This window comes from Artemia franciscana, chromosome 7, assembly GCF_032884065.1.
Source record: "Artemia franciscana chromosome 7, ASM3288406v1, whole genome shotgun sequence".
Taxonomy (NCBI): Eukaryota; Metazoa; Arthropoda; class Branchiopoda; order Anostraca; family Artemiidae; genus Artemia; species Artemia franciscana.
Genome location: NC_088869.1, coordinates 14,449,893 through 14,474,326, shown reverse-complemented (window position 1 = coordinate 14,474,326; position 24,434 = coordinate 14,449,893). Strand labels below are relative to the sequence as shown.

General features: G+C 32.8%; 1 protein-coding gene across 5 annotated transcripts in view; it reads left to right on the top strand.

The window, feature by feature from the left end:
• The window catches only part of LOC136028879 (nephrin-like), a 252,420-nt gene that overhangs the window by 135,362 nt on the left and 92,624 nt on the right, over positions 1-24,434 (top strand). For all 5 annotated transcript variants that reach the window (XM_065706832.1, XM_065706830.1, XM_065706833.1 and 2 more), the window contains exon 10: positions 3,551-3,853. In XM_065706832.1, the coding sequence (XP_065562904.1) occupies positions 3,551-3,853 (303 nt within the window). The remainder of the gene's footprint in view (positions 1-3,550; positions 3,854-24,434) is intronic.

Genomic DNA, 24,434 nt, shown 5'->3' with positions numbered 1-24,434 from the left:
ATATATATATATATATATATATATATATCATGATCCGCAGCTACTTATAGTTTCAAGACATTATATCAATCGAATGTTGTGAGATATTTGGCACCCCATTGGTGAGGCATCTCATTTACAAATGGCACCTCATTTGTATAAAATTTAAATTTCATTTAATCCAGTGACATCTTTCAACATTCATCTTGAACGAAAAAAATTAATTGACTGCGAGACGAAAAAGGAAATAAAAGAGTGTATCGTTATGATCAGGCTACTTCTTGGCATTTTGTCAAACGGATTGCTAATTCTTATTATAAATTTTAGCTCCCTTAAAAAAAACTTCCCGAGCTGTTATTTAGTGACATATAATCTATTTTCGATGATTGTAATTTTACAGATAATTTAAACTTAAATTGTAATTATAGTTTTGTAAATTATTTTTTTTTAGGAAACACTACATCAACCAAGGAAATTCAAGCACACTTTTTACCACTAAATTATAAAAAAATCCTCTCTCTTGCTCTCTTTTTTTAAATGTAGGTATTAAATTTTTTAAACCAGTTTTATTTATTTTATTCATTTATTAGTTTTTAAATCGTACTTGAAATTTTTTTAAACTTTTCATTTCTATCCCGAATAAAAACCAGCTGATATCAAAATCAAAAGGGAAGAAAAAGCTTTCAAAAAGAAGGGGAAGGAAAAAGGAAAAGGCTTTCAGGAAAAAAGGAAAAAAAAAAAGTTTATCTATTTCCTTACTAGGGGAGTGAATTTTACTAATTTACTATTTAGTTATGTATTGGGCCAAAATTTCGTTCAGCCAAGCCGAGCTAAGAGTTTGTCAAAAAAAGAAAAAAAAGCAACAGTCAAAACATAATACCGCGAATTCGTTAGAGGGACCGTAAAATTCTGATCTATATTCCCTTTTAGGTGAGGACGCGTACGACGACTTCCAAATCTGTTTTTGGACTCTTTATTTCCCTGATTGCCACCGTGGCCCCGCACAACAAATTTTACGACATTCATAAAAAATGCATGCCTCGTTTAAAAAATGTTACAGCCCCGGACTAATAAACCAAAAATAAAGCCGTTTACTATGCAGTTTTTTGGCGGTAATGGGTGGCAAATTTGAAAAAAAGAAACGTGGAAAATCAGCAAAAAATAGCTAAAACATATTGCAGTAAATAGCTTCAGAAGGTGTAGTTTTCATTGAATATGTGCCTGTCTTTGGAATCAATACATAGCTAATGTTTCAGTTTTCACGGACGATAAGTTGTGCCAAATTTAATTAATTACTTTGACTTGTTTATTTTCCCTTCCATCGTTGCAACACTGACGAAAATATGGCACTGCCCGAAAACCGTCATAATTTTGAAACAACGAATGAAAAAATCTTAAAAAGCCACGGTTTCCATCTGTTAAGATGGTTTTAGGGGGGGGGGGATATTTATTTTTTTGTCCTTGGTATTTTAAATAATATTCACCTTTTGTATTATTTTTTTAAGTCACTAAGTATCAAGCTAAAAAAATTGTTTTTGTAAACAGTTCGTTATTATTTTTTTAATTATATATATTTCGCTATCTCTTTTTTTATCCATTTTTCATTGAATATGGTTCTGTCTCTAGAATCAATTCATTGATAATTTTTCAGTTTTCACGTACGGTAATTTGTGCCAAATTTATTTACTTTGACTTATTCATTTTCTTGGTCCATCATAGCAACACATGACGTAAATGTGGCACTGCCCTTAAAGCTTCATAATTTTGAAACAACGAATAGAAAAATATTAGAATACCAAGGTTTTCATGTATTAAGATGGTTCTAGGGGAGGGGGGAAATATTTTTATTTTCTTATTCTTATAATATACGTATGTAATATTTTTGTCACGCTTATGATAAAGCGTATATAATACGCTTTTATTTTATTTTTTGAGTCACAAAGTAGGCTATCAAGTTAGAATTGTTTTTTTTTCTGTAAAGTTTGCTATTTTTTTCTTTATTAGCTGTATACATTTCGTTATTTCTTTGTTTTTGTCCATTTTTCTGTAATTGTATTAAACGCAATACGCTGTTTTTTATTATTTTATTTCGTTTACTTTTTATCTTTTTCAAAAAACAAATTTATTTTTAGTGCCTTTGAAATTTTGCCAAAGTAGATACACAAGATATGCTAACAGTTAAGTCTGCTGAATAACATTTTAGTCTCAAACTCTGTGAAGCAAAATGACGCATTGCACTTTTACAGCTTCATTTTTCTTCTTCTTCTATTGAAAGTTTACTAGCGGAAGTCAGCTCGAGTTACTCTCAATGCAAAAGTTTCTCAGTCGCATACCCCACTGTGATTAATATTGTGGAATAATATTGATCGGTGGAGATTTGAAATCTGGCAAATTCTTGAGTCGTTTCAAAGGGATTTTAACTTGATTCTAATGGCTGAGGCGAAGTTTAACTATGGTTTCAGGCCAGAATTTGAAACTTCTAAGTGCTTACAAGAAGAAGCATTGTTAGAAGTACAAATGCTGGCTTGAAGTAGACAAATAAACTTAGAAATTCCTTCTGTAAATCTTTAATGCATTTATGTAATGAGAGCCGTTAATCAGTTGTTCGGTTACAGATCTAATCGAAATTTACCATTTAGTATCTGGAGCGTTACGTAGTTTTAGCATTGAGATTCTTCGTCACATTTATTTTATTTTGCCATTGAAATAAATCTCGAACTAACTCAAGTTTCATGACCAGTTGATAGATAAATGCAAGAATTTGATAAATTTATTTCTATAGAAAGTCCAGATACACCGTGGCAATGGTTTCAACTCACAAGAATATGGAGGGAGAGGAGACAACGATTTTATTTTGTGTTTTTCTAATGAAATCACAAAAAAAAGTAATACTGATCAAACACGCCTAAAATAGAGGGTATTTTAAAAGCATGTTTCAAAATATTGGTTACATGGTCTCCTTCAATTGGAACCACCGCCATCACCCTACAAAATCATAACGTAAAATGATAACGTAAAAAACGGCCCTCACCATAAATGATCTAAATGTTGTAATGTTCACCATATTATAACTCCTTGTCTCCTGTTGAATGGCATCCTTGGAGGAGTCATGAATTTAAGCATTTGGGCATGAGTGTACCGCAAAATTGTCATAAATGTTTTCTTCGTTAATTTTTAAGAACGTTTGCAAAACTTTTGCGACATTTAGGAAGGGGGAGGAGAATTTTTTTATTTTTTAAAATGAAGATATAAAAGTAAGTATTTTTCGAGATCTGGGATAATATTCCCTCACCCCATCCACTCTTCCAATCGGTATCCCTGGCCTATAGCGCGTAGCCTCCCCCTCCCCCTTTCGTGACTTGATCCTTGAAATAATCTGTATCTTGCTGAACGACACACTTTATGTATTTTTTTTTTTGCTGTTGTTTTTAACTAAAAAAATTGTTCATATTATTTATATAATAAAAAGTCATACATAATTATATGTAAAATATTATATATGTAATTATATTATATATTATGTATATAATTATACATAAAAGTCATATATAATTTTTCTTTGTTATTTCAGTTCCACCGACTCGAGTTTCAGCCAAAGTTCGACCTGAAAAACTAAGGCCTGGCGTCACCGCCATTCTTAGCTGTGAAACAGGTAGTGCCAGTCCGGCAGCAAGTGTTAGCTGGTGGCGTGATGGCTTAGTACTCCCGTTGAAGAGCAATTCAACCATACCTGGACAACATGCTGGTCTAATTTCTAAAGCCATTTACGAAGTAGAAGTAACGCCTGACCTTGATGGATCGGTTTTTATGTGCCAGGCTGCGAGTGTCGTTATGACGCAAAATATACACGACGCTGTCAACTTGGAAGTATTATGTGAGTGACGCTATTTTTTTTTATAACATGTGTGCCGTGGCTATTTCGCTTTATATTACAGTTAAATATAAAATTATATTGACGGAGGTGGTTTTAGGGGAGGTATAGAGGGTACACTTGCCTGTGACGCAGGAACTTTAGGGACGCAAAATTTTAAATAAATAATCTTATTGTAATTTTTGAAATTTCATTTTTATTAAAACGATGTATAAGGCACAGTTAATAAATGAACATAATTAATAAATTATTAATCGTTTAATAAAAAAATAGTTAAATAATAATAATTAAAATGATTAATAATAACTAAATAATAACTTAAGAATTAATTAATAAATTGAAAGTCTTTGTTAAAAAATGATAATTCTGTAAAATTTTGCCCTGAAAGTTTTGTGGAGACATGAAGAGGGCGCTAATCAAGATTTTTCCCCAGGCGCAAGAGATGTCAGAGCCGTCACTGGACATTGGGGACTCCCTACCCCCTTTTTTAAGGTTCAAACCCGTGTCTCTTTTAGCATCTCAAGAACTACGAGCAAAAGATTTGTTGATATCAACAAAGCTTTGTTGATATTTTTCTGCGATTTTTCACCAAAACATGTGAAAACATGTTCACATGAAAACATGTGAAAACATGTATGTACTATATTTGTATTGAACTTTTATTTGCATTGATACGTAATGATTAAATGTGGATAATAATGGAATTTAAAATAGATAAATTTAAACGTCGATAAATTTGTGATCTTAGAATTTGTTTGTTTACCCTTCCCCCTCAATTTTATCCTCCCTCCATTAAAGCCCTCTAAAGGATCTCAGTTTCTTAGGTAACAGTAAATACTTAGTTTCTTAGGTAACAGTAATAAGAAGAATATAAATTTAAAAAGAAGTAAAATGGTAAGAAGAGGAAGTAACCATAAATTAAAGAAAACTAGATTAAGAATATAAATCAAATAGAAGAAGAGAAAAATTAGAAGAAAAGAATCTAGAAAAAGTATGAAGAATTAAATCGAAGAAAAGAATATAGAAGGTAAGAAGAAAAGGCTTAAATAGAAGAAAATAATATGAAATCAAAATGAATTTCTTTTTTGTAGTCTCTTTACGGGTCTCTTTACGGAACCAGAAGAAAGTTGAAGAGAAAAATGTCTTCCAAAAGATAAGAAAAAATGTTCATTTACTCCATGATTTACGATCAATAAACGTTTCTTATGCAATGGACAAAATAAATTGGATTTAATTCTCATCGGAAGGTCTATTTTTTCCCTTGATCCAGGTCTTGCTTTCAAGCTATCTCTAAAAGCATATCTCGAAGGGAGAGACTGGTCTCGTCTCAACACAGACTTTTCCCTGAATTCAATTGTCCTCTATTCGATATAAATTGACCCTTTGTAACAAACAAGATTGCCCTGCTGTCAAATCCCCGGTCACGTATTGACCTAAGCTAAAAAATTACATCTGTGGAAACAGGCTTAACCTCAGGAATTCCAAGGAGTCATTAAGAAATCTGGATTGTTAGCTGAAGAATGTGTCCTGTGTCATTGAAGTTTCACCTCTAATTAGGATTCTATACACCAACTATTTACAGGTGATGAAAGTGATGAAGGAATATGGATATTATTATATACAAATCATACAAATATAGAAACTAGCAATCTATTATCAGTAATTAGGTATCGGTAACCAGTAGGCTAATCTAAAATAACGACGAACACCACACTGCCTTTCCATAACAAACAAACACAAGTAGAAACAACAATGAAAATCTTTTCAAGACAGTTGAAATCAAATCAGTGGATATTTCAGCCCTATGTCCTATGTCCAATTCGGCCCTATGTCCAAAAAACTTTTTAAAAACAGCCCTAGCATCCTTACTTCAACGAAGCTCAACCAGGACTGATAAATAGAATGAAGTGAGGTGATAAGCCCAAACAAAATGGACCAAAATGATTAAATGCAAGTTGCCATAAAAGGAGGGGAATCAGCTTCCTTTCCATCCCGGGAAAGCTATTCTCACAGATAATCCTCCGCCGCATTCAGAAAGTGTTAGATAAGGACTTGAGAGATGAACAACATGACTTCCACCCATCTCGATCCTGCTAAGACCTCATATATGTCCTGGGCATGTTGATTGAGGATTGCAATGAATGGAGGCAAAAGATGTACCTTGTCTTTGTGGATTTCAAGAATGCCTAAAACTCAATACACCGAGAGTCGCTATGGAAAATCCTCTGACACTATGGCATTCCAGATAAACTGGTATTCCTTATCATTGCGCTGTACACGGAGTGCTGCGTTCGGACCCACGAAGGAAATACAAGGTATTTCAGTATCATGTCTGGTGTCAAACAGGGATGTGGCCTCTCCACCCTATTTTTTGTCCTTGTTATCGAATATGCGCTCCGGGATTGCACAGGATTTGGGATCCAGGTATGCGATAATAAACGACTAGCAGATCTTGATTTCGCCTAACACATCACCCTGATTGAGGCAAACAAGGAAAGGCTCCAGGAGCTTCTTGATGTCGTACGAGAGAAAGCAAGTCTTTGGGGACTGAAGATTAGTTCGGACAAGACAAAAAGCATGGGAACGAGCAATTCAGCACTTGGCATAAAGTACGGGGACAATGCAGTAGAGCAGGCAGGGGAATTCAGATACCTCGGAAGTACAGTCGAACGAACTATATCAAGGGAAAAGGAGGGAAAGTCTTAGATTGGACAAGCCAGTGGAGCTTTTAATCGACTGAAAAGTCGATTAAAGGAGAAAAGAGGATTCTTGCTTTCGAGAACTATTGTCTTCGCAGGATACTGAACATTAACTGGAGGGACCACATAACTAACCAGACAGTTCGCTTTGTCACGCATCAGCCCCTGGTAAAAGATGTCATACGCCAACAAAGATGGGGCTACTTTTGACACAGTATCCGTATGGTGGAAGATAGTCTCCCCAGAACGGTACTCGAGTGGCAATCAAAGGGAACCTGAGGAAGAGGAAAGCCAAAAAATACGCTTCGTCGTACATACCAGCGAGACCTGAACATTAATTCGACAGTCCAACCCCAAAGGGAAGACCCCTGGGCAGCAGCGCATATGAGGGATGATTGGCAGCTCTTTCTAGATGCCCTGGGTGCCTCTGGCGGCACAGGTATATAAATCTACAATCGTATTTTGCTGTTTAATTTATAGCAACAATTAAAATGAAAATGAAGTTAGATATACAAAAATATGTATTATTATTATTATCTGGAAAACACCATTACATAAAGAAATGAACTAAAATTGCTTGAAAAAATATATAAATTAAAAAATTTCTAGTTTTTTTTCAGTATTTTGTAACATACATATATATTTATGATGAAGTAGCTTTTGTCATATTTAGTATTAGCATATGCCGTAATGCTTAGTCTTAGATAAAAATAACGGAATTCATTTATTTCGTACGATCATTTTCGAAACAATTTCACCTATAAAAATGTATGCTTTCCCACTTTTCTCGAGCTTTCTAAGTCACTTTCTATTTGAGAGGAAGCCAAGAAACCGTATGAAAAACAGACGGATTCATTACTGTATTCATGAGGAAGGGAAGATGGAAAAGAAAGTTATATTATATGGATAAAATTGAGACGGCTCTCTGACTATTTAGAAAGCGCTCTAGTTGCATTCCCGATAGCACAGCTAAGTTTTTCTTCTTCTAAAAAGATACAAGTTTTTTTGGATAGTATTTTGATCGTATCTCGCACTTTCTGCAATATGTTTTTTTCTTATCTCTGTCCTCCTTGTTTTTACTGTGTTTTCTGATTGAAAGTGCTTTTTAAATTGTGTTATGTAGATATCTTTTCTATTATCTTAGAGAGTTAAGGATTCCTCTGGGTGTCCACGAATTTTTTTTTCAAGGGAAAGGAAGTGATGTTACTAAAAAAACAACAACAAAAAACAAACAAATTGTATGAACACTAAAGAAAAGTATGCCAAAGTTGTATAAATCATGATATTTATGTGCGCAATGTTCGACCGTGAAAAAAAAAATTCCCTTTGAGAGGGAATGCAAGAAGAATAGAAAAATCCCCAAACTTGGTTTGGGGATTATTGCTGGTTTGGGAATTTTAGATAATTTGCTGGCAACTTTGCTGGTTGTACTTTCTATAGCCATTATTATGTGCAGGTAGGATACGATGGGGATTAAATCATCCCTGCCCCTCGAGAAAAAGAAAGAAAGAAACTGTTCTAAAAATTTGCCTTAGCTAATACTCAGTTCTAAAAATTTAATTTAAGGTATTAATTTCAAATAAGCAAAATTAATTGGAATCGGCAATTTTATAAAAAGTAAATTATATAACCAGTAAAGGGTACTACGGGAATAACTGTAAAACTCAATTTTTAAATCTTGATCGTGCAGAAAAGTCTCAAGGCTAAAGCATGGAGAACAGAATAAACTTCCAACCGGATTTAGGTAATTTTTTCTTTCGTCCTTTCGGCAATGCTGCGGGTGGTATGCTCGACACAGATGGGACAGGATGGGGCTCACATCCTCCCCCTCCCAAAGAAATCAAAGGAAAAACTGTAATAACTCTTTGTTCTTAGTTAGTAGTCAGTCCTAAAAACCTTACATTTCAAAAGTTTGTCATTCTAAAACAGACTAAAAGCTGCCAAATAACATAAGCTGTGTTGTTCACTGATAGTTAAATGTAAACAGTTTTTTAATAATTTTTGAATCTCTGTTTTATATAACAAAAACATAAATTGATGAATTAGTGAAACCAATTGTTAGGTGCTTAGAAGGATTGAGCTGATTGGTTATTGCATCCCTGTGGTAATCTTGTTGTGGGCACTGCATATAGATGCATCTATACCCTCAGAGGGTGTAGTGAAGGGGTTTTTACCTCCCCCAGACAAACTGTTATAACATTATTTCCTTAGTAAGCTGCTAGTTCTCAAAAGCGAGATCGTCATTTTAACATAGACTGCCCCCCCCCCAAAAAAAAAGCTACCATACCATAATCTCTTAGTAAGTATTAAATTAAAAATTTTTAATTTAAATAATTTTAATTAATTTAATTTAATTAATTTACTTTAATTAATTTAATAAGTATTATTAAAAGCAAGGTTGTCACTTCAAAATAAAGTCGAATTAGCCGCTTAATTGAACAGCGAAATACTTCATTCATATTTAAGGAATTTTCACGAGCTGTCATAGTTTTACAAACATACACAGTTTTACACATTATTCTTTATGAATGTTTGAGTGGATCCAAGTTAATCCACCAATAATATTTTAGCTGTATTTTGTTTTTCTCATATTGAGTATATTTTTTCAGCAATGAATTTCTCAGCCTCATTATTATAATTTTCGGAAAAAAATTGTAGTTTTTTTTTAGAATTGTGCACATCTAGTTAAACACAAGACATTTGTCAACAATGTTTACAACTGTATTATTTTTTATCGACAATCTCCCTCCTCTCCCCCTTCTTGAGACCGGTCCAAAGGATCTTTCTTGAAAAATTGAAAAACTGATCTAATAATGCACCCCTTCCGCCTTGGAAACGTCACCATCACCCTCCGCCCCAAGGGCTAGACCATATTAAAGATACGAGTTAAAAGATTCTGATAAGAAGAACGTTATTGCCCGTCCCAAAATTTTAGTACGGTGTCCTGTTTTTCTATCTTCCTATCTGTCCAATTTTTTCGAAGTAGTAAGTCCAAATACACCCCCCTCCCCCGAAAGCGCATCTACCACCCTCTGCCCCAAAGGTTGGAGCAGGTCCTAATACGAAAAATATAATTGCTGGTCTTACAATTTAGTAGTGTATTAAGGTCTTCTGTTTTTTTTTCTGCTTCCCTATCTTTCCGATTTTTCCTAAGTTGAAAGTTCTAATTTGAGAAAGAGCCCATAAAGATCACAAGAAGTTGAAGCTCATTACTCTATTCGTGAATTGTAAAATGAGCAAAGAAAGTTAAATTAGAAAGACAAGTTAGGCTGCTTTTGAAATTATGTGGGAATTATCAGGTGCACAACTGAATTTTCCAGGAATAACACAGACTGAAATGTGTCTGCTTTTCATTTTAACTGGCTCTTGCAAATATCGTAAGGAATTGGGAAAAAGTCATGCGATTAGTGCTGCTTTTTAAATCAAAGAATTCAATCTGTCTGGGTTTCCAGTTGTGGTAAATTCTGATTTTAGGAAAAACTCCTAGCGGAAAATTCGCCCTCCCCCATACGGAAATGTATACATACTTCCCAATAATAAACATTACGCGCAAACAAATGGAGAAATTTAATAACTTAAAGACCTTTCCCCTGGGACTGTGGAGGGGTCATGTTCCATCGAAAGGCATAGTTATTGAGCTTTTTAATCATGATGAAAAAATGTCAATTTCAAATTCTTGATCGAAGAATTTTGAGAAAAGGGGACGGATGAGGGGGCCTAGTTACCCTCCAATATTTTTGGTCACTTAGAAAGTGCACTAAAGCTTTTAATTTACGTTCGAATGAGCCTTCTCACGAAATTCGAGGACCACTTGGTCGATAAGATCACCCCTGAAAAAAAAAACACAAACTCAAAAACACAACAAATAAACCCGCATCCGTGATGCGAATTGTGTGTCTTCTGGCGAAACACACAAAATTCCACATTTTTACAGATGGAAGCTTGAAACCTCTACGGTAGGGTTTTCTGATACGCTGAATCTGATGGTAAGATTTTTTTTTAAAGTTCTATCACTTTTAGGGGGTTTCCCCCCTTTTTTTGAAAATCAGGCAAATTTTCTCAGGCTCGTAGCCTTTAATGGGTAAAACTAAACTTATTGAAACTTGTATATTCAAAATCAGCATAATAAGCCGATTCTTTTGACAATCTATTGGCATCAAAATTCTGTTTTTTAGAGTTTCAGTTAATATTGAGCCAGGTCCCTCCTTACTGTTCGTTACCACGAACTGTCTGATATGAACTTGCTAAACAAAAGAGAACATTTTCCTATGTTGATGTATTTTGGCGTGTTTGTCAATCTAAAAAAATGCAACGCAAATTTCAAAAATGTAGTTGTATAGAAGGATAAAGCTGAATTTCTGCTGTAAGATGAAAAAAATTGTTATTTTATGTTGAAATATTAAAACGTTGGTCTGTAACAAAAATTGGCACACTTAAACCTTGCACAAGAACAGTGGCATAATTTCGTAAAAATCCTGGGGGGGGGTGGCGGAAAAAGTGGAGCCAATTTTCTCTAATCAACCGTAAATGACAGTTAAAACTGAAAAATGAGTCACATAGTACCATACAGGTAAAGATATACTAAAGAAAACTGACCCATTTCTGTGTGTGCTTGAATTATGCAGACTTCTCTTAGTTTTGACAAGATTTTTTAAGAAACTAAATTTCAGATGGGGGGTAAACTGGAGTCGGGGGTGGGCCTAGGTCTGGAAGGTACAGTTGCCCCCTCCCCCATAGCAAGTTACACCCTTGCACAAGAACTATAGTCTTTAAGACACAGCGTTCACTTGAAGAAAAAAAAACGAATTATTTTTTTTACACACTTGAAGAAATAAATTTAATTTATTTTTTTTTGTACAAACTACGAGAGGATAAGTTTCCCATTGTTTATGAAATCACCATCAAAACAAGAGTTGGGTTTATCTGATTTATTTCCAAATTGATTTCTGCTATGCCGAGTACTGGGGAAGAGAGAGAGAAAATTGAAATTTCTCAACCAAAAGGACTTAGAAATTTAATTATTTCAGTGAACTTGACAACTAGGAATCGGTATATTCACGGTTTTACTTATCGTTGTCACCGGTGTTCAAAAGGAGTTTTTGAAAGGGGATCATATTCTGCTTAAGGATTATAGAAACTGTTCTACAAAAGGAGATAAATCTTGTTTGTTTGTCTTTGGAAATTACAATTAGAAAAATTATTTGGAATTAATTAACTAAATACATTTTTGGCCCAGTGTAGTTTGGTTGTGTTTCTAATACAATTTTTTGAGCTGATTTTAAAAGAAGATTATAACCATTTCACCTTCCGCGTTTTATGTATCGTTAGCACTTTTTTTTTGTTTACTTAATGGGTGAAACTTTTGGACTTGGGATGGGCTTTTAGACGAATCTAATTTAATTATTAAATAAGCTTAGAAACGAGTTTATTCTAATTATTATAAAAATCTATTTATTACAACGGACTAGACAACTAGAAATCAGCATATACGCGGTTTTGTTTACCTCAACTGCTGAGGAGTTTCAAAAGGAGCTTTTGAAATGAGGAGGTACTTGCAAGGGGAGGTACATCGTATTTGCTTGGGATTTACAGAAATTATTCTGCAAAGAGATAGCTCTTATTTGTTTGTATTTGGAAGTTTGGTTTAGCATAACCGTTTGAATTAATAGAAATGCGTATGAATGGATATAAATCTGTTATTCCGTTCTAAGTGCTTTTGCACAAACGAGTTATTTTATACGTTTAATTAAAGAATAAAAATTTTAATAGCATGACCATGAATAAAGGATTTTTTTAAAGCATTACTTTGGTTGGGCAATAACCCCCACTTTTTCTGTATTTTTCCAAATTTTACCCCTCCTTCTGAAATAAGATCATGAGTATTCGCTTATTGCACCATCTATATTTGCACTGTCATTCTTATTCGCCCTTTTGCACCATCTGTATCTATCTGCTCCGACGGCATTTCAAACAGCAAGCTATACAAAAATGAAGCTCTATCCCGCTTTCTTGGGCTATAATGAGAGAAAGGTCAAGTTTTGCGGATGAAGGATGACAGATTGCCAAAAAATTTTCTTTTCGGCTATCCATCTAGGGCCAAGCGAAAAGCAGGTCGCCCCCGAATGGGGTCGAAAGAGGTCGTAAGAAAGGATTTAAAGGAAATCGTAACTTCTTAGACGGGTATAAAGAGTGAAGCTTAGAACAGATTGAGAGGCCTTAGGCGGCTTGGCGCTGCAGTTACTTATTAGTGATAATAGTCGTAGTAGTAGTAGTAGTAGTAGATGTTCTTCTGTGCTTGGGTCATTAAAATTGACCCTTTAGTCCTTATAACACATGATCAGGAAAAAAAGTAATGTAAAAGGATGTAAAAATTAATGTCTAAAACTTCTAGCAGTAGTCAATAAGGAACCTTTTAATAGAAAAGGATATAAAAGAACAATAAATACCAATCACGTGCTGTGAGTAGTTTCTCTGATATAGATGGGGTTGGAAACATATGACTTAAGTTTGGATAATACATAACTACCAATTCTCGGGTGTATTAATGGATTTTTAATTTAATTTTTTTAATAGTTGAGATCTCTATTACATAACTAATATATACAGAAAAACCACTAAGCCCAGTATTCTGTGCTTGTATGGCTACTCTAAGAATACTCTGCATTACTCATATGCATCGGGTTACCACACCTTCCATCTACCAACTTACCAACACAATATGATAATTCTGCTCGAGAGAAAAATCGAACTATTTTAAATTGATTGAATGATTGAACATTAAATTTTAGGTGAAGATATATTATTGGAATTGTATTACCTACTATAAGCACCATAAAAAGCATAATTGGAGTGTACGAAGAAAAAAAAAATACTAACGAAAAAAACAACTAATGGTGCCAATTAACGAAATTGAAGGGCTGGAGGGAAGTTATTTTTCAAAATATAGAGGGCAATTTTTTGGCCCCTATAATGAAATACCAAAATACGGTATTTTTCAATGGAAATACAAAATAAGTCTTTTTTCGAAACCTAGGGAGGGGGAAATTTAGGGGTAAACCTCCATCCCAGTTGGCACCACCGAAATAGCTTGAACGAAGTTATGAAAAGGACCTATTGGTACTTAGATCTTGATGAAGTTTAGTTATTACATGCTTTAGTGACGTTTGCTCAAGAAATATATAGTGCCATATGTATTCTCCCTACCCTAAAGCTATTTATGGTATGTCCATGCAAAACGATTTCTAATCTCTAGTACTACTCGTAAAGTAAATAAAATTAAGCAAGGCACGTGTCATGAGTAGTCTAAAGGTTACTGATAACGTTCAAAATTGTTTAGCCAAATACTGGACGAGAAATCAATCCCCCCTGTAATCTGCCTTCCAATAAGATAGATGTTTTAATAAAAATTATATACCTGTTTCCCACACATTACATTACAAATGGAGCAAAAGAGATAAAACAGAGAAAAATAAGAAAAAATAGGAAAAAAACAGAAAAAAAACAAAGCAAAAATGGCAAATAATAAAACAAAATAATGAATATATAAAGAAGCCCTGTTGCTACTGCATAGCGTCGTATATTTAAAACCACTAATGTTATAATTTATAAATAACGTTAATGTCAGTATTGAGATTAGCGTTTAAAATGTCATCAATTGCTTGTTTTATTGTTCATATTTAGTAATTACATTTATTTATGACGTTATTAAATATATTAAAAATGGATTGTCGAGACCCTTGTGGGGTCTCGACATGGATTGCAAGATTGTACAAGTTCCTATAAAATGCTTCGAACCCCTAATAGTGGAGAAAGAGAAGAGTAATAGAAGAGAAATAAATGAAGCAAAGAAAATAAAAAAAGTAGGGGCCAACTATTGATTTGGCTTTAAATTCTTTTAAAAACTCGTTTTATTCAAAGGGTAGAAATAGCTATGACCTGTTAAATAAATGTTGTTTTTATATGCAATAAAAGATCAAAATCATCCGGAATCCATTATTGATCATTTCTCAATTCCCTTCATGTGAGATTCATTTCATTTTGGCATTAACTGGAGTTCCTATGATTAATTTCAAAGAATTTTTTTTCTCACTTTTAATAACAATTCCCTGTTGATAGAACGTAGAATTTATTCCGACAAAAATGACTTGAAAATAAGAATAGCTTTTCCCAATTGCGCGTCAATGTTTTTATTCTGATTTATTTTACGGGGAATAGAAAGAGATAAACAATAAAAGAAGTTGATATAAATCTAGTAGCTTTTAATGGAATAGTGAAATGGAAATAGAAATTTAAATAAAGTGAATCATTTAAGAAGAAGATGCAATGAAATAGAATTTTTACGTGAGTAAAGCTGTAGAACGCCTTTAAAGGTCTATCTGATTCCCTTTGAAATGCTAAGCTCGGGTGTGTTTACTAGCAACACGAATTGCTCTTGACACTGTTTGCATTATTAAATGAATAAATTATATATTTTTTCCTGGAAACGAAAAAATGCAACTAGTCACATTTGACGTCAACGTAAATTTATCGTAAAGGTCAAAAAATAAATAATTTATGTTTTAATAGATCTTAGAATTAATATTATCTTTTGATTTTGAAGCTCTAGTGTAAAAGAATCCTAGAAAGAAGGTAATTGGATCATATTAAGGGATTAAAGCCTTAATTAAATAAAAGAAGAACAAGTCTTTTAAAATACAGGAGAACCGTTTCCAGAAATTGGAAATTAAACCAGATAGAATTATCTCTAGCCTCATTTTAGGAATATGGATAAAATATAGTTAATATCTTACCGTAGGGCTCCTAAGGATTTCCAGGCCTGTAAAGGTGAGTCATTCAAGCATTACATCACATAGAAAAAAAATAACCGTCGAAGAAGCCAAAAGCTTTATTGATTTTTTTTTTGAATAACCTAAACGGGTTGCACTTTCGAGCTGATTAAGGCATGCTATTTTATACTATATATTAATTAGCTCTTTTTTATAATTATTATCAATTACTGGTTAAAATATTGTTTTGCAGGGGCTTGCTGCTCCTTTTTAACATCTTCAATCTTTCACTGTTGGCATTTTCCCAATTCCTTTCATCAAAATTCTTTTCACTTTGACATTCACTTGGATTTCTATTATTAATTTCGATTTTCCTTACTTTTGAAATCATTTCCCTGGCAATAAAATACATAATTTATTCAGAGGTAGATTACATAGAAAAAGTGAATGGCCCTTCTCAAATATGCGTTGGGATTTTATCTCTGATTTGTCTGACGTGGAATAGAAATAAATAAATAAAGAGTGAAGATATTTAATCCGGATTACTTTTAATTGAGAATTCTTTTTGTCTGCTAAAAGCTTACGAATCTCCAACTCTTAAACCTTACGACCGCAAACCGTAAAACCTTCAACCTTAAGACCCCTTTTTGTGGAGAGGAGGGGGCTATCCCTGGAATTCTTTTTCTTTGGAATTGATCAGAGGCAAAATGCTTCTTGACCCATTTCCAGCCACCCTACCTTAGGGAAAGCACGTAAGGTCTAGGAGGGGATATGGGTATGGACCCTTCTCTTTGGATGCTTTAAATGTGGTAGATTTTGCATTCTGCTTTGATAGAACCCCATTAAAGTTGGGGTTGTATTTTGATACCCATTTTCAACACTATTAACCATAAAGTGATTCTAAATCAAGACCCTAATTATTACAATCTTGATTTTTTATTTCTGTTTAATTTAACTACTGAAATGATTTTTTTCTCTTTTATTTATTCTTTTGGCGCTACTAAGGGTTCGATTATAATTGATCGGGGCTAGGTGTTCAAGTACCCTGGATATCAAAAATATTTTGCCTCTTGGACCCCACTTAGGTCCATTCATACATGAAAACTGCGTCTTTCTTATGTTTTTCTTTTGGTTTTCTCAAAATTATAGTATTTTTAGAATAGTGCTACATTTTCTCATATATATATATATATATATATATATATATATATATATATATATATATATATATATATATATATATATATATATATATATATATATATATATATATATATATATATATATATATATATATATATATATATATATATATATATATATAATTCATTATCTTGAGATATTTTTTACACTTTAGAATCATTTTGAAGCGCTTGAAGCGGAACCATTTTAAATAAATGGTTCTATAATAGATATAAATACATGAGCTTAAATATATATATATATATATATATATATATATATATATATATATATATATATATACATATATATATATATATAAATGAAATTCAATATCTTGAGATATTTTTTAAACTTTAGAATCTTTTTGAAGCCGAACCGTAGGATATTGTTAAATTTTCAGTGATAAGCTTGGAAGAAGCCCTTTATGTTCTCCCGCCAAGAAATAATTTGGCTCACAATCTTCCCCCCCCCCCTTGGTGCTTTTATTCAAGTATTTCAGTTTCTCCCTCTAAGACTTGTGATCTTCCATTGAGGCACCTAACAAAACTAAATAGCTGGCCAGAGATGCTTAAGTCATTAAAAGTATGCCTCCCCATTTATAATTAAAACGAAATGCAATTATAAAAAAAAACATGTTACTTATAACTGTGTTTCTATATTTTTTTCTCGTTTTAATTGTACCAGAGATCCGTTGTAGGTAGAAAACTTTAAAGGGCTTCTATCTCTTCGCTACTTCACGGGTTTGACTTTACGGGTTTCGACGAAATCTGTGCAGATCAAAATCTTTGACGGCGCATTATCGCTTAGTTTGTTGCCGGTTTATGAAATAAATGAAACTTTTTTTTTTTCATTATCTTGTTGTTAAACTGCTTTTTTTCCATATCACTGCATTTTATTTTCCTCTTTTTAAGAGTAATTGGACAATATCCGGGCCCTTTCTTCCAAAACATAAAAGTTCAATAGTCAGTAAAGAGAAACAAATATCTTCCCGTCAATGATTGGATCCGACAAAGTAAAAAAAAAAATTGTTTATTTTGCTCTTTTGATGGGGCTTGAACGAGATATACTATATATCCCGGGTAAACTGGAGATACAAACAAATACTTTGCGTTACCAGATTCCAAATGTTGTTAGATTGGAAAAGTGAATCTTATGGCGCTAGTGGAAACTGGCACTAGTGTTGGAACGTCATCTAGCGCTCGTGACTTTGTTTGATCCAGAACTGCTGCACACTTGTCGTTTTTCAATCGCAAAAGGGGGAGGGGGCAAAGAATTTAGAATTCTGCCCCAGTAGGCCTTTCAAGTCCACTAGCCTATTTAATTTTCCAAGATTTTCCCAAGCTTTTCTTAGACCTACTCTATGCTTAGGGCTACTATCTTTGGATGTGGACTTAAAATAATTCCGGAAAAAATGCTGAGTAATTATTACTTAGAAAGAATTTCAGCTTTAATTCTATTACATTGTACATTAATCATATCCAATGTCCAATATTATTTCAGGTTTTCTATTTTTTTCTATTTTTTTAATAAAGTTTCTAGATGCTGTACAGTAAGTGACGCTTGTAGATTTAACCCTTATCTTCCCTTAACCCTTAAATCCTTAATCCTCTAATCTATTTAATCCTTAAATCAGCAAAGACCAGGATGTTAAAGCCCATCTCCATTTGGCATATTCTGCCAATCTGCCAGCATTCCGAATCTGCAAAGCTTTTGGTCTCCAGCCTGTAAGCTGCCCGTATGTAACAGGTAAACAAGTCTCCATTGAAATAGAATTTGCAAATTTGCAGAATCTCCCAAATGGAGACTCGTTTACGGAGACGAGCTGTTCTCTTTGGTTAGAGCTACATTTAGGAACCCGGCACAATTTAGATTGCCTTCGGCCAGAATGCCCATGATCGACCCTATGAATATTTTGCCATGTGTATTAATAATATAATTGATATTTACCCTCTGGGTAAAATTTTCACCCTCTGGATTTAACAATAACGCGCTAATAGGAGAATAAAAAGAAAAAAAATATTAAAAACCGAAGGGCACTGATAAAATTACGCACAGTTATTAACAACTATAACTTTCAAGCTCACTTAACATGGAACAAATGCTATAGTATACTTCACAACTAAAGACGCTAGACACTTGATAGTAGTTACATCGAGGAAAAATAGGCAATTTTAGTGTAGTTTTGAGCAAACCCATGTTTAATGTTTTTTGCTGTGTTTGTTTTTGGTACGTTTTTAGCATGTTTTGTTCGTTCCTTGATTTAAATTAAACCCGTTTTTCTCTCTTAAATTTTCTTAATTTCACATACATACATAATTAATACATACAACACATACATATATGTATACATATAATATGCACAATACGTACATACAATACTTACAACAATATATACAATACATATAAACATACATATAATTCACACTATACATAAATAAAATACTTCCAACATGCACAATACACACAATATATATAACACATACATACATGCATGTACACACACATACATATATACATAGAAACATACATACATAAATACATACGGATATAAATACAATACATACATAGATATTTTACACACAATACATACATAAAATACTTACAACAATGCATACAATATATGCAATATATACATAAATACACTACATGTAAGCATACCTATAATTTATACGATACATGCACAAAAAACTTACAATATGTAAAATATACACAATATATACAACACATAAACGCATGAATTCAGTCATACGAACATACATACATACATACATACATACATACATACATACATACATACATACATACATACATACATACATACATACATACATACATACATACATACATACATACATACATACATACATACATACATACATACATACATACATACATACATACATACATACATACATACATACATACATACATACATACATACATACATACATACATACATACATACATACATACATACATACATACATACATACATACATACATACATACATACATACATACATACATACATACATACATACATATAAATACATAAATATATGCATAAATTCATGCACACGCATATACATACATACAATACATATATAGCAAAATAAGATACGTTACTTTGTTACTTACTTGTATTTGTCTCAGGATACAAGCTCTTTAGATATCCCTGGCGCTATATTTTGGCAGACAGTTGAGTGCTATGTTTTTTGGTCATCACTTTATAGTCACTTGATTTTTCGCCACATTTTGAGAAATACTCCCTTGTTTCGTAAAGCAAGAAAAACCACTATCAAAATGGACCTTTTTTCAAGGGCTTTTTTCTCTTCCTGGACACCGGATACTTAGCTGAAGTCAGAGGTTCTAAACGTTCAGATAAGTTTAGATCCATGAACTTAGATGGACAACTGACACCAGATAATAATTAAACAGCAGATGCGGTTTTAAAGGGGGGGGGGAGAAGACACTTGTCCTGGGCACAACAATTCTAGGGTGCAAAATTTCAAATAAATAATGTAACGACTATATCATTTTGTTTATTCTAGAATTTTTGTTTGCACTAAATTAGAGGGCACACTTAATAAATGAAAATTGTTAATTAATAAAATATATTTATAATTTTTTCGTATAATATGAACTATCACAGCTGCCCAATCGTCTGCAAGTCCTGCAGACATGATCAGTCATAAGTCATTGAATCATTTTTAGAGGGTCTCCAGTTGTCTTCCGATAGCTGAATGAACTGATAAACTATTTGAAATACCCTTATTCTATGCCACTACCATAGTTCTACCCTAGAATGGATGATAGACTATCTATCAACAAGTGAGACGAATCATTTTTATATAATTCTTAAAAGCTACGCCTGCTTTGCGTCTCACACAGACTATCTGTCTTAGCTTTACTCTAATTGGCCATGGCTCTCAAGTTTTTCATCACTTCCACCAAGATTTTAATTCAAATTTTAATTCAAATCAATAAAATCATAAAAAACTAATAAGAAATTAATAAAATTAAAAAATAAAAAAACTATTAGATTTTGTGCAATAAAATAAAAATAATTAAAATTAATTAATAATAATTAAACTGTAAGCGAAAAAATGATTTTAAAAATCTAGAAATAAGTTGAAAATGAGTTTGTTAATAAATGAAAATTTTATTAAAAATTGACCTGAAAATTTTGTGGGAGACGGGAGAGGCGGGGGTGGCCTTAATCAATATTTTCTCCCAGGTGCAAGAGAACCCAGAACTGCCGCTGTTAAACAAATCTAGTGCCACAGATATCCGCATACTGAAATAAATTCGTTTGACATTCCTGGCCTAGAGATAGTAACAGACAAATGATATAATTTTTTCTTTTTTGTTCCCCGACTTACTAAAGTGGTAGTTTGTTTTCATCGTTTTTGCTCTATGGACAAATATTAATGTCTTTGCAGTGATTTATGGATGTCCAGATCTTAAGAGTTCATGTTTTCAACTAAATCAATTTTGCAGACTGTATGTGGCGTGAAAATGCAAGTCTTGTTTTTTTTTTGCATTTTGGGATTGGAATATACTATGCAGCCTCATGACTGTCAAATGAATTCAATAAGTAAATAATTTTTGAGACAACACTGGCTAATCATGACAAAACACAAAATCGCAAATAAAAGAAGAACGAGGACAATAAACAGCCTTTCACCCTTTCACCGTTACTGAGAAAGGGTCATCATATTTTAGTTTTGCGTTTTGTTTTAAGGTTTGGTCTTTTTATATTTTTATCAGTTTATTATTCACTGAGGGCGGTCAAGCAGAGATCTTGACCGAAATATTTGCATAATTTTCAATTTTTGCATTGGCTGCTTATTGTCCCTCTTTCTTCTCTTTTTTGCGATCTTGTGTTTTGAATTAAATAAGTTTTTTTTCATTTAAGCAAAATATGAACGGAAAACGATTTGACTCATTTTATACTTTATTAACGGTTTTCCGTTATTCTTTTGTATGTTTTATTCTTCCAGTTCCGCTACTGCCGACTGAATTATAAATAAGTTTTTTTTTATCTTGCCAACATTTGAACAGAAAAAGATTTGATCTCTTGTTTTATAATTTAATAACGGTTTCTGTAATTTGTGTTTTATTCTGCCAAGTCCATGACTACCAACTGAATTAAAAAAAGAAATCATCTCACTAGAACATGAAAATGAAACGATTTGACTTATTTTACATTTTACCAACAGTTTTTGTATTTTTTATTTTATTCTGTCAAATCCGTGACTGCTAACTGAATTAGATAAATAATTTTTTGTCACCTCATCAAAATATGAAAACGGTTTGACTTATTTTACACTTTAACAGCGGTTTTTGTATTTTTGTTTTATTCTGTCAGATCCATGACTGTCAACTGAATTACATAATTTTTTTTTCATTTCTCCGGAATATGATCAAAAAACGATTTGAATCATTTCACATTTACGGTTTTTTGTTATTCTTTAGTGTGTTTTATTCTTCCAGTTCCGTTACTGCCAACTGAATTAAACAAGTTTTTTTTATCTTGCCAAAATTCGAACAGAAAACGATTTGATGAGTTATTTTATACTTTGGCTACTGTAATTTGTGTTTTATTCTGTCAGCTCAATGACTACCAACTGAATTAGATAAGTTTTTTTTGTCACCTCACCAGCATATGAACAGAAACCGATTCGGTTACTTATTTTACACTTTAAAATATTTTTGTTTTCGTTTTATTCTACCAACACCGTGACTGCCAACTGAATTAAGTAAGCTATTTTCTCATCTCTATAAAATATGAACAGAAAACGACTTGACCACTTATTTTGCATTTTAAACCGGTTATTATTTTTTGTATTTTGCTTGGTCTTACACCCCCTTATTATTTATTTTAGGCTATTTATTTTTTCGGGGGGGGGGGGGTAATAAAAATTTTTTAAAAGAAATCAAAGATTTGCCATATGCTTTTTTGTTATGTTCTTACGAGTTGGACAAACATTTCGGAGAGGAGGGGGTTCAAAACCCCTACCTCCTTGGATCCTCCTACGTCTATATTTGTGACGGGATAATTATGCCAATCTAAACCTTACAGTTTTAGCCAAAAAAAAAAAAACTTATTTCCATTCTACCAGCCATTTTCCAAGTATCTCTATATGCAAATTTATAGATCTTCAAAGATCGGGAAGTAATTATACCCTCAAAAAAGTTCCTCTTAAAGCTCTAAGGATGTTTACTTTATAGAGTGTTTTTACTTTATAGCTTCCTAAATATACTCTGCAGCTTCTGAACACAAGCCAATGAAATTCAAGTATAACTCAGTTTTTCATTTTTTTTTTCTTGCCAAGAAACTATAGAAAAGTTCACTGCTGTTTTCTTTCTTGCCAAGTCTCCTCTACAGTTTCTAAATAGGGACTATCCAGGTTCAGTTGTGAAAATGGTTTTAAGGCCACTTTAAGTGGCTTTCACACTGTACACGTAACTTTGCATTGAAAGTAGCTAAGTCATGTTATGATAGATAGATAGATAGATTATTTCACACGAAAGCCCAATTGGGCCATGGTGACATACACAAAACAAGTGAAAAAATACAGCAACAAAACATAGACTGAAAAGATGCTAAAACTGATTATGTAAGAAAATCATCACGATACCTCATACTTACCCAGACGAACTTTCCAATATTATTTATGGTTAAGTAACTCCTACTTCTCAAAATTTCCAAAATCCAATCTCTATGTTAGGCATAACTTTTCTCACTTAAACGAGCCCATACCCTAGATCAGCGTAAAAATTTATAAATCATCCTAGTCATCACTTAAAATCATCACAATCATCATAAGAAAACTATTTGGAATCTAAAAATGTGGAATAAAGATGGAGGTTCAAGCTGTAATCAAGCGTGAAAGGCTTAATAGGAAAATTTTATTAATGCATTTTCAGAGTCTATCAAATGTTCATTGCTGCTAATATATTGACTTTTCCTTGACGTAAGACAAGATTATATAACCCAAAATTCTATGTAGAGCTCGAGTACGCTGCTGACGTTATGGATAAAAATTGGACCATAAGATTACCCAACGTAGCGTAAAGTTTTAAATTATGCTGGTGTGAAAGGTTCTAAGGCATCGTCCGAAAGCACCATAAATCATCATACTCATCGTTTAAAATCATCACAATCATCATAAACAAACTATTTGAAAAACTAAATATGTAGAATGGGTATGGATACTCAAGCTGTGGTCAAGCGTGACAAGCTTTATAGGAAAAGTTTAATAATTTATTCATAATCTGTTTTTTTTTAAAAGAAGATTTTTAAGAAATTTCAGCAGAATCATAAAGAACTTAAAGTAAAATAACATTATAGCATTTGCTTTATAAAATCATAAAGCAAAATAACATTTCTGGCTTTCCATTTCCTCTTGAGGACGTCTCGCACCTCATTATTTAAACTTTAATTTAACTGTTAATCTCCAACCTAATAAGATAGTAATTAACTCTATTAAGAAATAATTTAATTTCAACTTCGGAAACTTTCAGAAAGACACACGCTCTTCTAATACTACTCCTTCATAGTGAATTACTTGTCGTGTCAACTTTCTTAAAAGTTCCTTCAAGGTCTTTTTGTATTCAATTGACCAAGATTGTTAAGGTTGTCTGACTATTCCTAAATAATGGATACTGTGTAAATAACTTATAGAGCTTAGTGTGAAAGCAGCAGTATAGGAGCTACTAGTTTAATTACTCATTTAGCAGTTCTAGCGTTAAACTTATGTTAAGTTGCAGTTCTAGGGGATGGAGCTGCACTTAGTGAAAATAAAGACTGTTTTTTTCATATGCCTTTTGTAAAAAAAACTATACTTTTTTTTATTTTATTCGCTGTGGAAAGTAAAACCAGTATTGGGGGCGTCTGGATATCTGTGATGTCACTCATATGAAAAATGT